This window comes from Eleginops maclovinus, chromosome 11 (genome assembly GCF_036324505.1).
Source record: "Eleginops maclovinus isolate JMC-PN-2008 ecotype Puerto Natales chromosome 11, JC_Emac_rtc_rv5, whole genome shotgun sequence".
Taxonomy (NCBI): domain Eukaryota; kingdom Metazoa; phylum Chordata; class Actinopteri; order Perciformes; family Eleginopidae; genus Eleginops; species Eleginops maclovinus.
The window spans coordinates 9779794-9792439 of record NC_086359.1 but is presented as its reverse complement, the minus strand read 5'-3'; the positions used below and the strand labels follow the sequence as shown (position 1 = coordinate 9792439).

The following is a 12646-nucleotide window of genomic DNA, read 5'->3' as shown; positions in this document are numbered from 1 at the left end:
TTATTTGAAAATTGGGCTCATTAATATATTTCAGCATATATATTTGAGAAGTACAATATAAGACAAGCCAAAGTTTAACTTGTGGGCCATATTGCATTATACTTCTAGAATTACCTGAGGGCCGATTCAAAATGGCCCCCGGGCCGTAGTTTGGACACCCCTGGATAGATGTTTATAGGTGTTTATGGGAACTATAACCCCAGACGCCCAGGCCGGACGAGGTCACTGCGCTCTGCCATAATCTCCTCTTCTGCTCAGAACCGCGCGAGACTCTCTCTCACACACACACACACACACACACACACACACACACACACACACACACACACACACACACACACACACACACACACACACACACACACACACACACACACACACACACACACACACACACACACACACACACACACACACACAGTTAGTTCAGAGACTGCGTTTATTCTGACAGGCTGTTACGGTATCTCACATTACGTTTATTTTCCTCACATTGGCCTACATTTAAAATATTTTCGGGCCTAAAAATGATTTCAATATACCTCCATTGCTTCAGTAATACCACTAATTTCTCCTTGGAGGGGTCAACATCCTGGATGGGCGGGCATGGTCTGGATTAGGTAAAAACTACTCTGCAGCTCGCCGTCTACCTCCACTATGGGTGTTCCTGTGGTTGTTTACGACGTTTTGTTAATGAGTTATTGTTCCGACAATTTTGAATCTGTCAATAATTTTCTACTTAACCGAACACCGACATTTGCTGTCATTGTGTGAAGTGTCAGTGGTCGGTGAGTACTTCCAGATTTGTTCTCTTCAAGAAGTTAACTTAAACTTCATGTCGTTAAAGTTATTCCACAGCAAACTGCGTTGAATCTGCATGTATTATTTCCTGTCACGGATTAACATACGAAGTGTCGTTGTAGGTTTCTATTGCAAAACGATATTAAGCAACAGGTGTTTTATCGATGTGTATTTCTGGTTAGTGTTGCAAAAACCTTTTTAAAGGGGAAGCACAAAAAGACCATGAATATATGTAAACGCAAACAATAGCTTTATGATAATAACTTCTGAGATATTTTCCTTTTGCGACATGAATCACGAGTCAAATTGATAAAGTGAAAAAACAACGCAATGAAATTTAAACTAAACCCTAAATGAATTGATCTACATCTACTTTGTTGCAGCTCCATTTAATCGTATTGGTAAATATAAATGTTTTGTTCGTTTGTGAATATCATGTATGTGGTTTAGTTAGTGTTCAGTGGAGGGAGAGCTCCACCTATGGGACTACACTCCATGCTATATATAAGACAAACCCCTCTGGTGTGGCGGAGTTCTGCAGTATTTACAAGTGATAATATCAGTGTAAACATGAGTAAGACAGCTTAAAGTCGTCCAGTCCCTCAGTTCAAGTTACAAGCAAGGAATGCAAGGAAAATTGAGGATTTGCTAATAAGGATTACAAAGAAAGAGATGGGGGAGGGGGGGGGGGCACTGTGATAAGAAGTAAAACAACTTAAATGAAAAGGGGTTACAGGGCTTTTCACCGGCAGATAATATGTGTCTGAAAAAAAGGTGGACATTGCTTGTACAATTTGTAGCTGCTACAAAACAACAGATTCCCCTTCTCCTGAACTAAACTGAAACCACGTGTTTTGATCGGTTGAAAATACTGCAGAATGTAGTATTTATATTTAGTATTTACACTATGTCCTAAAACAAGAGCAAGGATGTGGTAATACTGCTGAATTAACAGTTAGTATGACGATAACCCCTGTATTTTCAGCGGGAAGGTTGAAGAGAAAAGATGAGCAGCTCCAGGAAACGATCCCATGAGGAGGACAAACCACTAGCAAAGAAACCAAAAGGTAAAGAAGAAGCAAAGGATGATCATTTCAAAATGGGTCCTCCAAACAACGCCCAGCCACTGAAGTGTCATTTGAATAAAATGTAACGCGCGTTTTGAAACATCTTTAACATTGGTGGTTGTGCTGTGTCCGATTTGCTCTATTCTTTGCACATCTTTCACGTAATCGAGGGTGTTTATGTTTTCTTTTAGTGTCACATTATGGTCTGTATAACCAGGGGGCCACATGTTACCTCAACAGTGTCCTTCAAGTTCTCTCCATGGCACCAGAACTCCATGACAGGTGGGAACAGCTGCTTTCATCTGGAACAAATATAAATATAGAACAAAAAGTTGTTAATGAATAAATGCTGTTTGGTGAGAAATCTGTTGAAATGAGGAATCCAAATGATGTGTCATCTTTGGTTAGTGAAATAACCACATTCACAACTTGAGCCAGACTTCATAATGACAAGAAAAGTCTGGCATATAATTCAACAGTAACACATACATGCATGATACTTTACCTTTAGATGTCGTTAATGGACAGCTCTCTCTATTTATCATGATGATGTTAAGGTTAAAAGAGATAGTAAATTGCCCTCTTTCTGCAGGTTAGATTCAAAATCACGAACCACAGACAAAGACCTGAGGCAAGTCTTTGAGACAATGAAAGTAGGAACATGTGGAACAGAAAACATCACACAGAGTTTGGGGATTGAAAACGGTAAGTTGGGAAACAATCAATATAAAAACCTTAAAGAGCCACAAGGAAGAAAGTGACGTGTGAGCTGTGATTCCACAGAAACGTTTTTTCTGTTATCATATGATTTCCAGTTTATCAACAACGTGATGCTGCTGAATGCCTGGAGTTAATTTTAAGTAAAGTCAGTCCACAGGCCTCTAAGGTATAAACACTTATAAAAGCCACAGAATTGACCAGTCAACAAATGAATCAGCTGTTTATATTTTACAATATATATTTCTATCTCGAGGTTTTTGAAGGACAGCTGACATATGTGACAAAATGCTCCAAAGGCCACATCATCAACGAAGAGACAAATCCATTCTGGACTCTTCCACTTTCGCTAAATGATAGCTATGATGCAACCTACAGCGTGGTAAGCAGCGTGTGTTTTATTGTAAATTGGGTTTTGGGTGACACAAAATATGCTCTTAATAGTACTGCTTATAACTGATAAGTACACGTCTTAAACAATATGAATGAAAAACACGGAAAGGAAAAGGACAGAAAAACGTGCCGATTTTTATGAAGATATGAAATGTGGAATTTGTTACAACACTTTTTTTGTTTTACAGAAAAGAGGCTTTGAAATGGTTTTTCAGACAAAATCATACAGCGGAGACAACATGGTGTACTGCAACGAATGTGAAAGGCAAGCAGAAGCGACAAGTGTGAGTTTTCAAAGCCTAATGGCACCTGAACACATTTTTGGGGGGTCAAACGAACACTTTGCCTATTTGTTTTGTCTGTTTTACAAAAGCTGTAGTGTTTAATATCTTCCTCCTGTTACTCAGGGATGTGACATGGAAACATTCCCTCAGAATTTGATCCTACTCCTGAAGAGATTTGAATTTGACTTCAGCACCATGTCATATTTCAAATCAGACTGCTGTGTGGACGTGCCGTATGCATTACAGAAGAAGGCAAGGGGGAGAAACTTTGAAATATGTTACTTTCTATAAGTTTGTTTTTAAATGTGTTTATGCACCTGTCTCTGCTCATCATTATAGGACAAGACGTACACGCTGTATGGGATGGTGAATCACTATGGCAGTCTAAGAGGTGGACATTACACCGCCACCATCCTCTCCGACGAGGACAAAACCTGGTATGAGTTCAACGACGCCCACGTGGACAAGGTACAGATTTATTTAACACAACCATTAGCATGGCATATATTCAAAATCCTCATTATATTTTGATTTATTCAAGGTTTCTTTTGTTTTTGTTAAATGTTGCAGGTTGAAGAGCAACCATCTGCACAGACTAAGACGTACGTTTGATTATTTCTATTTTGAATATTTGAAACAATGAATATATAAACAACAGATATATTCTGTCAATACGTCTGGAAATGTTCTAAACTCCTTGGTGTTCTATGCAAACAATCACTTCAACATGGTTGTCCAACAGTTCCAGCAGTGCATATCTGCTTGTGTACAGAGGTAAGATCACAAAAGGGGAAATTAAGAAAGCACTCAAGCCTGTGATATTAACAGATAATTGATAAACATATATTTTCCCTCCACTCTACACCCTCAGAGAGTCTGAAGGACGGAGGATTTTCCCCGCCAGATAAGCATCTTCCAAAGCGCAGAAAGTGTCCCAAGTGGCTTCCTATTTCAGCTGGTGTGTTTGCAATTGTAATGGGATGCTTTGCAATTCATTTTTTTATAAAGAGAAGGACGTCATAAACTGCCCACGGATATGGTGTGCTTTTTGATTATTATATAAAGAACTTTCCACATGTTTTTCTCAAGCATAAAAGCCTAAAGTGGCCTTGTGTCCGGTGGAGGCAAACATTGATTGTAGAATTAATGTGTGGACCTACTGCCAACAACATGTTCTCTGCAGATAATACAGCACGGTCTGCACCCATATTTAAAACATTTCACTCAACTCTCCTCTCTCACAAACTTTAATAGAATGTACAAATGTGTTCAGTCTTCTCTCTCACTAAATGTCCCTGTTATGTTTTGTTTTTTTGTTCATTCTTTTGTGACATGTGAAAATAAATAAAGCTGTACTCAAAAAAACAACACCCATTCATATGCCAAACCACTCACTCCACCATATTACCTGTCCTTATGATCCAGCGGCTCGGTACTGAACCTCAACCTCTGGATGTCGCCACATGAACGGAAACTTAAATAAAATTAACCAGGGCTACAAAAGCTGTTAAGTTGTGCATGCAAAGCTAGGCTTCCATTATCATTACGAGCATAATCCGAGAAAGGTAAACGCATTTTAGCACATTTCCCTTTTTTTATTTGACTTTTGCCTCATATGTTGATCCATCGAATTGATAATTAATTATATACTTTTTGCTATTTATTATCACCTTAGACTTTTAAAGCCTAAAATAATTATTAGCCAAATTAGTTTTGGTTGTTTGTGCTTGAGGTTTAATTTATTTTATATACTTATATCCTTTTTTGGCATTTGAAATATCAATGATTAAATGCTTTTAGATACGACCTGCATAAACGTATAACTATATTTATGTAGGCCTAATTGATTTAATGAAAGCTACGTAATAAGGAAGAGAAGGAGGTCAAAGTTCTTGAGAAGTGTTCTCTCTCAGTCACATTGATTTTCTCTTCATTGTTGCCCAACATTGATGACATTTTACTCTCCTCTGGGTCCATGTATTATATGGTTTGTCATTTCGCAGCTAAATATGTTCAATGAGGCGTGTATGGATGTATTACCCAATGATCCGGACGCAAATTAAACTTCAACACGGATCCTAAAGTGTTTATTAATTCTGTTTTAGGGCGTGGTGTGGGCGACTAGAAAACATGTGACTTCATGAAGAGTGAATGACCCTCGGTTCCCTACATATGCGCAGTCATTGTTGTATTTGGGAACCAGAATAAACCCAGTAGAGATGGGCTCTCAGCAAAGCAGAACAGTGAAAAACCAAACAAAGATCCGTTCCACACCTGATCCGAAGAAAAGCGACTCTGGAAAACGTAGCAGCAATTTAGCAACTGGACAGAACACAAATGATTCTGCACAACCGAGCACTTCCACTGCCGAGGAAAACCGGAGGAATACTTCTGATAAACAGAGCCACAACGCGTCAGAGCAGGAGAAGTGTTATGACCCAAAGGACACCACACTTATTTTTGTCGATGGAGAGGACGACCATGATTGTGAGTAGGCAAAGAACCGGACCTTTCATTTCTGATATATCAAACTTCTCAGTAACGTTTGTTTTTGTGCGTCTCACAGTTGAGTGCAACGACTACACGTCTCTCAGAGCGAAGATGTCGTGCGGGCATACCGGTCACCCCCATGTCTCTCACCAACTGGTGTAAACATCTGTTGAGTCAGGTAGTATTCTTCTATATTCCAGTTGATAATGAAATTCAAATATTTAGCAAAGAATAAATATCTTAAAACGTAATCCTTCTTCTTTTCAAACCCCAAGGGTGAGATCAGATTTGTGTGTGGCCAACCCGACTGTAACGTTGAGTGGACATATGACGAAGTGTGGAAGATGGCTCTACTGACCCCAGAAGAAATGGAGTACTTTGATAAGAAAATGTTCAGTAGAGCTGCTAAAGAATTCTTGGACGTCAAATCAGTAAGTATCTTTCATTTGCAAGTTAAGAAGTGCTATGCAAACATATAGAGCATTTAAATAAAGGCTCACTTCACAGTGTCCCGGCTGCAAGAGTTTTGCGGTGCGGAGTGACGTCAATAACCTGAGGGTCTGCTGCGTAGTGTGCAAAGCTGGAAAAAAAGGGGCCTTTTCCTTCTGCTGGCAGTGTTTGAATGAATGGAAAGGTCCGTCTCCGAATCGAGATCGCTGTGCAAATGAAGGCTGCACCAATAAGCAGCAGGAAATACTGAACACCAGCCCAGACATCACCTTTGAATCCGTGAGTGGGGTAACTGGCTGCCCCTCCGTCCGGGCCTGTCCCACCTGTGGTTTGCTGGTGGAGCATAACAGAAGATATTGTAAATACCTGACATGTCTGAAGTGTAAGGTGAAGTTCTGCTTTGTTTGCCTGCAACTAACTGAACAGTGCATGATGGATCAGGAAGGAAGTTCATACTACACTTGTTGTCCGAGTGGTGTTGCCCCGAGACAGACCACCATACCTGTGTGGCAGAGGACATACGGTGACTCAGCTCCTGCTGATTTAACACCGTGGTTTCAGAAACAAAGGCAAACTTAAGCAAAAGTTAAACCGTTATTAGCCTACTGCTATTTCATTTGGTTTATAATACTTAAAAAAATAACAGTCGTCAGTCAACTATAACAAAAGATCATTCCTCTGTATTATTTATACATATTAAAATGTATTTCCTTTATTCTTTATCTCAGCCTTGTGTTTATGTGACTCATTGTATCATTTATTTAATTATTCTGTCTTTAATACAGCTGATGATTTGGCCTTATCCTTTTATTATGCTATTTTAGCATTTTTTTCTTTATTTGTGGGGTAAAAAAAACTGCCGATAAACATTCACATTTCATAACTTGACTTTATTCTATACAATGAAAAATAATATAGAAATGTACTTTTGTTGGAATCCATTATTTCTCTTTCACATAAAAATAAAGATTTAACCTGAGAAAAAACAAGACCAACTAGAGTCTGTATATTTATAGTTTTTGGAGTCAGTGCTTGCTACACATCAGTGTGATGCTCCGGGACAGCGTGGATCCTGACCCTGCAGGAGCAACACTTCCTGTAACACACCACGGCCGCAGCCAGGACACACACAGCCACGGTGAGGCCGAGCACTGAGGCTGCAGTCAGCTCTGCGGGGGGTCTGGGGGGGAGCCAGCTCCAGTCCTGCGCGGACGAAACAGCCTCATACGGATCACTGACCAAAGAGCAGTAAAGTAGAGTGAGATGGTTTGAGTAACAGGTTCAATTCTACAGTTTGTCTCGTGGAAAGTCGTACTTACCTTGTGGCAGAAGCAGGAAATGTAGTGGACTCATAAGAGGGAGGAGTGATGTCATCGTACAGACATAACCTCCTGTCAGGACAGTGAACTAAACCCCGATATCCTTTTATCTGACCATTAAAAACAGCAAAGACACAACAGATTCTGTGAGTACAGCTCCAAGGAGAACTGGGGATCTGCACGGTGATGTATGCAACATTTAAAAAACGATCATCAGAATATCAGTGTCAAATAAACGGTGAAATAGTGGTTGGTATTATACATAGCATTGAAACACTCATGTCATTTACACACAGGGTTGTGTCATGTTACCTTAACGGTGTCCCCTGCTGGACAGTCCGCCCATTCAGTGCCAGACACCTGGATTTGGTATCTGTTGGGTCCAGTGCACCTGTGTCTGTAACACCGTCCCTCCACAGAGCTGCCGGACGAGGGAACCTCACTCTGGTTCTGAAATAAAAAAAATGGTTGGTTAATGTTGAACGAAAAAAAGAGAAGGTGACAAGCATTCACATGCAAGCTGTTACACACCTGTCTGGTCAGGTTTGAGAAGAAGCAGCGGCTGTGAAAACCGAACATCTCATCGCTCCAGTCCTCTTCTCTGCCACTTTCCTCTTTCCAACATTCACTCTGTCAAAAATAGAGAAGAACCCCCATATTTCTGCTTTACAGAACAATAAAAAGTGGAAAGTATGTGAAGAAAAAGCATGATTCGAAGACTTTTGGCAGTGCAAAATGAGTTTAAAAAACGTATTCTATTCGATAATCTAAATGATATTGTTGGTGAGTATTATTTTATATTTAAATATGCAACTTACTCCATTCTTGAGGGGTTTATAAACTCGACATCCCTCCAGGTATTGATCAGTCTGACACTCCCCCTTGTGGAGGTGAAGATAATGACACCCAGATCCACTGAAAAAGAGGAAATGATGCCAACATTAGTGCTGCAAACGTTGGATTAAATATACATTGTTGTGTAGAAAATACATATATAACAACAAATCTACCTGCCGAGCAGAAGAAGGACGAGGACTTGTTCTGACAGTTTGACAGGGAACCAAACATGGATCCTTCTCCTAAAAAAACACAATCATGTTATCTTATGATGATATTTTAAATAAATTGCAACTGTGGCTGTTCTGGATCTCCTTTACTGTAACTTTTCTAGCACTTATGATCATTATTGAGCATTTTATTATAGTATATCTTCCTCACCGTCTCCCCAGACTAGACCCTGTGCCCGGCTCATGTCCACAGAGTACCAGCCTGTATCCTGTAACGCAGCCAGGGTGACGGGGTCAATCCGGACGGTGGTGGGGTCCCCCAGCACCGCCGCCATGACAGAGCCCTGCAGGACCCGGGACTCCCAGTGAGAAGACGCCTTCCCCAGAGGTACGTCCTGAAGGAAAGAAAAAAAGAGGAAAAGCCTAAGTATGCAATACATCTGGAAAAAAAGGTAAATTAAGAGTGTGCAGTACCAGGTTTTCAAGTGGCCCCCCTAGCTGAGGGTCAGTGGACGCCAGGAGCCTCTGCAGGGCGGAGATGACGGAGGGGGTGTAGATCCTCATCTGACCCGATCCATCAGAGTGAGTCACCTTGCCTCGAGGAGAACAGCCACCATTCCCTACAGGACAGAACAAAGAAAAAAACAGAACCGTTTTTTAACCAATGCCAGGATGTTTCATGGGGAGTAGACTAAATGCATCCTTGCTCAATTTAGTTAATCTGTGCATCGTGTGTTTTGATTGTTCTGCATTTGTTTTTTGTACTTTAATAAACCTGATTTTATTTAATTGTTGTGCAAAAAAGTTTCAAATCATTATCTGAAGTTACTTTTCAAATAGTTTGTCATTATTATTATTATTATTATTATTATTATTACTGAAGCACTTTAAAATGTATTGCTCTTTTTATGTATTTTAAGTTACATTTTTGTATTTTCTTAAAAGAAATTCGGAAGAAAAAAAATCTGAAGTTTGAAGTTTAGGAAAAAGTGATAATTTTGAATAAAATAATTGAACATTTAGAAAAAAAATCCAGAAATTCAAATTTGGAAAGAAAATCTGAAGTGTGAAAAGAAAATCAAAAGGAAAAAAGATTGGGAGACAAAAAGTCTGAATGAAATAAGACGATTAGGGCCACATGGAGAAGGAGTTAGAATAAGGAGAAAACAGTGGGACATTTTTAAAAGTTGAAGTTAGAAAACAATCCAGAAAAATGTCTTCATCTAGGTTTTTGATCTCAAAGTATAATAAAAGAAAAGTAAAAAAAAAAAAAAAAACGAATTCAAAGATGTCAAAATGTTGTAAACTTGCACAACATGTGGAATAACACAACAAAGAAGGCGATAAAACAATAGTTTGTCATATTGTGTTACCACAAAATGTATAAAAAATGTACATCAAAATATCTAAATGCCAATAAAAACCTTGAGATCTGGAGGAACAGTCGGTCCAGGTGTGGAAGAGATCTTTAGAAAAACCAAGCGCATGGAACAGCTCGTGGATCACAGTCTGGAAAACAGAACAATTCAACACACCATCATGCAATATGAAATAGGTATTGGTTATATTTGACTGTACCTGTACAGTAGCCTGGTGGCTGTATGCGGCTCCAGTCAGTCTGTCTCTGCAGAGGACCACCACCCCGGCCACTGGACGCCCATGAGTGTCCGTCTGGCAGTGGACAGCGTAGGCCAGCACGTTAGGCTGGGAGGTGAACAGGAAGTGAGGAAAGGATTATCAATTGAAATAAGGGAAGCACCACTCTTAATTATGAAGTGGTTCATAGTGTCCAGTCCATAAAAATAGCTTGAAAATCATTTATATTATAAAATTAGAATAAATGGAGAACACTTTGGCAGAAAAACCGTTTTTGGCGCTCATGGTGCATTTGAAAGGTCCCACGTGCACACCTGTTTACTTTAAATATCGTTGATATTGATGTTTTAACATCAATGATCTACCTCTGCTCTACACTTGTCTGTGGCCTGTACGTTGAGGTACAGCAGGAAGTCGGTGTCGGGGAGTCCAGCTCCTTCACGACGGAGCTCAGTGCTGAGAAGGGAATCAGCCTCCGGGTAAATATCACATCCAGCCAGGTGAGCATTTGGGATCTGCCGGCAAACAATGGCTGAGATATTTGCTGTCGGCACATGGAATATACAATCCTAGTTATACAATCATTCAGCACTCACAGTCACATCCAGACAGGTCTCAGATCTGTAGTTTTTATTGGCTCGACCGCACCTGAAGGAAGAAGACTAACTTAAAAAAATCTCTGCATTATTAAATAGTGACTCGTGAAGCGGGAACGATGGGTGACCAAAAATAAACAAAATACACACGATACATTGATCAAGAAACAATTAGGGGGTGATATTTGACAGTTTCCACTTATGCTGGTGATTTTCAGGTTTTAGTAATGAATCAACATCTTTATTGAAACTAGTTTGAAGCTAAACACACCTGTTGTAGTTTGCAGTACTTGAATTCCTCCAGAGGAACTTGCAGTATTTATTGACGTCTCTGCTGAGCAGCAGAGGACCCGCTGCCCTGCTCACTATAACAGATCATGATAATAACATGTTAGCTTCTGTGTGTGTTTGTATACGTGTGTGTGTGTGTGTGTGTGTGTTCTGTTAGTCACCTGACAGCAAGGAGGACACCTTCCTCACAGCCTCCTCCACCGCTGCAGCCATCCTCTCTTTCTCAGCCTCTGATAGGTTGTTGCTCTCTGCTGGAATCCAGGTTCTGATTCTGATTGGCTGTGGGGAGTCAGGAGTGGGCGGGGCCATGTTTCTCAGGCTTCTCCTCTGGGTCACTGAGGCCCTGCGTCCTGGAGGATTGTTTTTTAGCAGCTGCACATTGGTTTGACTGATGGGTGCAGCTGGGACCACCCTGGCCTGGGCCTGAACTACGTCAAAGATGCACTTCTGCACGACTCTAGGGAGATCCACCAACACCACCATTACCACCAGCATCCCCACCCAGAGTCTCGGCGATGGAGGTAAAACCATAATTACAGCGGCGACCTATTTCAGGGTCACAGGGAGGGCGAGGAGAAGTTGTGAGACATTTTGGACGTGGAGCTTTATTAACCTGCAGCATGTGTTCATTCAAAGCCTCTTTATCCTTTGAGCTCCAAACAATTCTGTACCGATTTCAATCCGAACATTCTCTGGAAGAACTTTATTGTATTATGTGTAACAGCATTTAGTCTTCCTTATATCAAATATTAGCATTAAGGGAGGAACCCAGACTTACCTCCATTATTGTTTTTACAATCCTCATCCCCAAACTCAAATGATATCCTGTATATAATGCTAAACCAATGAATGCAAATGTGACTTTTACCAACCTCGACAGAAAATATGGAACTAAATACAGATAAAGCAACTTTTTATTGCTCCCTCCAAATAAATCAAATTGTTCCACAATGTTAGGGTGTAAAGTTAACTTATTAAATAGCCTAGGACTGTCTAACATCGACTTTAAATGTTAAATATTAAACATGTTATCGAATTATTGTTACTTTTTGAGTCTGATAAGAAAAACTTGATGGGCAACTTTTACAGCCACTAAAGCGCTTTAAAAATTAGATGTAATTTGAGGGATTCACAAATTATATATCTGCTTATATAAGAGTATTTTAAAAGTAAAACACAGAAGGATTCTTATTTCCAGGAACCTTTCCAAAGCCAGATCAAATTCTTTCTTTGGGAACAGTTGGGGAACAGTTGGGCTGTCGGGTGAAACTAAATCAAATGGCTCCACTATGAAACATCTGCTGGAGACGCTGTTAAATATATAGCATATTTAAGTTCTAAACAATATCTTCCTGCAGGATCGATCAGTTCAAAAAGCATTCATCAGAATTACCTGGCTATGATCATGAAGTCTCCTTCCTCAACGACAAACCTCTTCACTCGACATTCTCCTTTAATCCTGCGATGATCTGAGCTTCTACCTCTACCAACAACCGCTGAAAGCTTTCTCTGTGAATCCCAACAGGACTTTTGAATACAAAGCACAATGCAACGACTGTCACCCGTTACCGAGGTGTGTTTTCACCCACCTTACCCTCCTCCACACACACACACACACACAAAAACAGAACTTACCCA

The 12646-nt window shown here is 40.2% G+C and overlaps 3 protein-coding genes across 8 annotated transcripts; 2 read left to right on the top strand and 1 right to left on the bottom strand.

The window, feature by feature from the left end:
- Positions 1-426: 426 nt before the first annotated feature.
- LOC134872448 (ubiquitin carboxyl-terminal hydrolase 47-like) lies at positions 427-4606 on the top strand. Of its 6 annotated transcripts, none has more exons than XM_063895759.1 (12): positions 427-785; positions 1784-1865; positions 2106-2147; positions 2458-2570; positions 2681-2751; positions 2839-2964; positions 3164-3259; positions 3383-3511; positions 3599-3727; positions 3821-3861; positions 4002-4033; positions 4131-4606. In XM_063895759.1, the coding sequence occupies exons 3-12, from the start codon at positions 2125-2127 to the stop codon at positions 4280-4282; spliced, it is 912 nt and encodes a 303-aa protein (XP_063751829.1). In that variant the 5' UTR covers positions 427-785; positions 1784-1865; positions 2106-2124; the 3' UTR covers positions 4283-4606. The 6 variants fall into 6 exon arrangements, with proteins under 6 accessions (XP_063751829.1, XP_063751828.1, XP_063751830.1 ...); XM_063895755.1 differs by having other exon boundaries at positions 434-785; positions 2057-2147; XM_063895757.1 differs by having other exon boundaries at positions 436-785; positions 2057-2147; positions 3830-3861.
- Positions 4607-5219: 613 nt separating this feature from the next.
- On the top strand, positions 5220-7176 carry LOC134872073 (potential E3 ubiquitin-protein ligase ariadne-2-like). The gene is given in 5 exon segments (XM_063895185.1): positions 5220-5746; positions 5826-5878; positions 5880-5927; positions 6025-6180; positions 6257-7176. Coding segments are annotated over 5 exon segments (1047 nt in total). The 5' UTR covers positions 5220-5478; the 3' UTR covers positions 6779-7176.
- Positions 7069-12610, bottom strand: LOC134872074 (ciliated left-right organizer metallopeptidase). The gene is made up of 15 exons (XM_063895186.1): positions 12402-12610; positions 11170-11554; positions 10989-11082; positions 10718-10769; positions 10487-10636; positions 10104-10229; positions 9950-10034; positions 9000-9145; positions 8737-8920; positions 8531-8597; positions 8337-8436; positions 8050-8148; positions 7831-7968; positions 7519-7628; positions 7069-7433 (listed from the first exon to the last, which is right to left on the bottom strand). Exons 2-15 carry the CDS (start codon positions 11537-11539, stop codon positions 7235-7237), a joined length of 1920 nt encoding a protein of 639 aa, XP_063751256.1. The 5' UTR covers positions 11540-11554; positions 12402-12610; the 3' UTR covers positions 7069-7234.
- Positions 12611-12646: the final 36 nt, after the last annotated feature.

Bases quoted from the DNA above. Each gene is read 5' to 3' on its own strand.
- LOC134872448 (XM_063895755.1), top strand. From the start codon at position 1,805: ATGAGCAGCTCCAGGAAACGATCCCATGAGGAGGACAAACCACTAGCA. The intron at 2,965-3,163 runs GTAAGCAGCGTG...TTTGTTTTACAG, and splicing joins ATGATGCAACCTACAGCGTG to AAAAGAGGCTTTGAAATGGT. The intron at 3,260-3,382 runs GTGAGTTTTCAA...CCTGTTACTCAG, and splicing joins GGCAAGCAGAAGCGACAAGT to GGATGTGACATGGAAACATT.
- LOC134872074 (XM_063895186.1), bottom strand. From the start codon at position 11,539: ATGGTTTTACCTCCATCGCCGAGACTCTGGGTGGGGATGCTGGTGGTA. The intron at 9,146-9,949 runs GTTTTTATTGGC...TCTGTCCTGTAG, and splicing joins CTGTTCCTCCAGATCTCAAG to GGAATGGTGGCTGTTCTCCT. The intron at 8,598-8,736 runs GTGAGGAAGATA...GTGTTTTTTTAG, and splicing joins GGGTCTAGTCTGGGGAGACG to GAGAAGGATCCATGTTTGGT.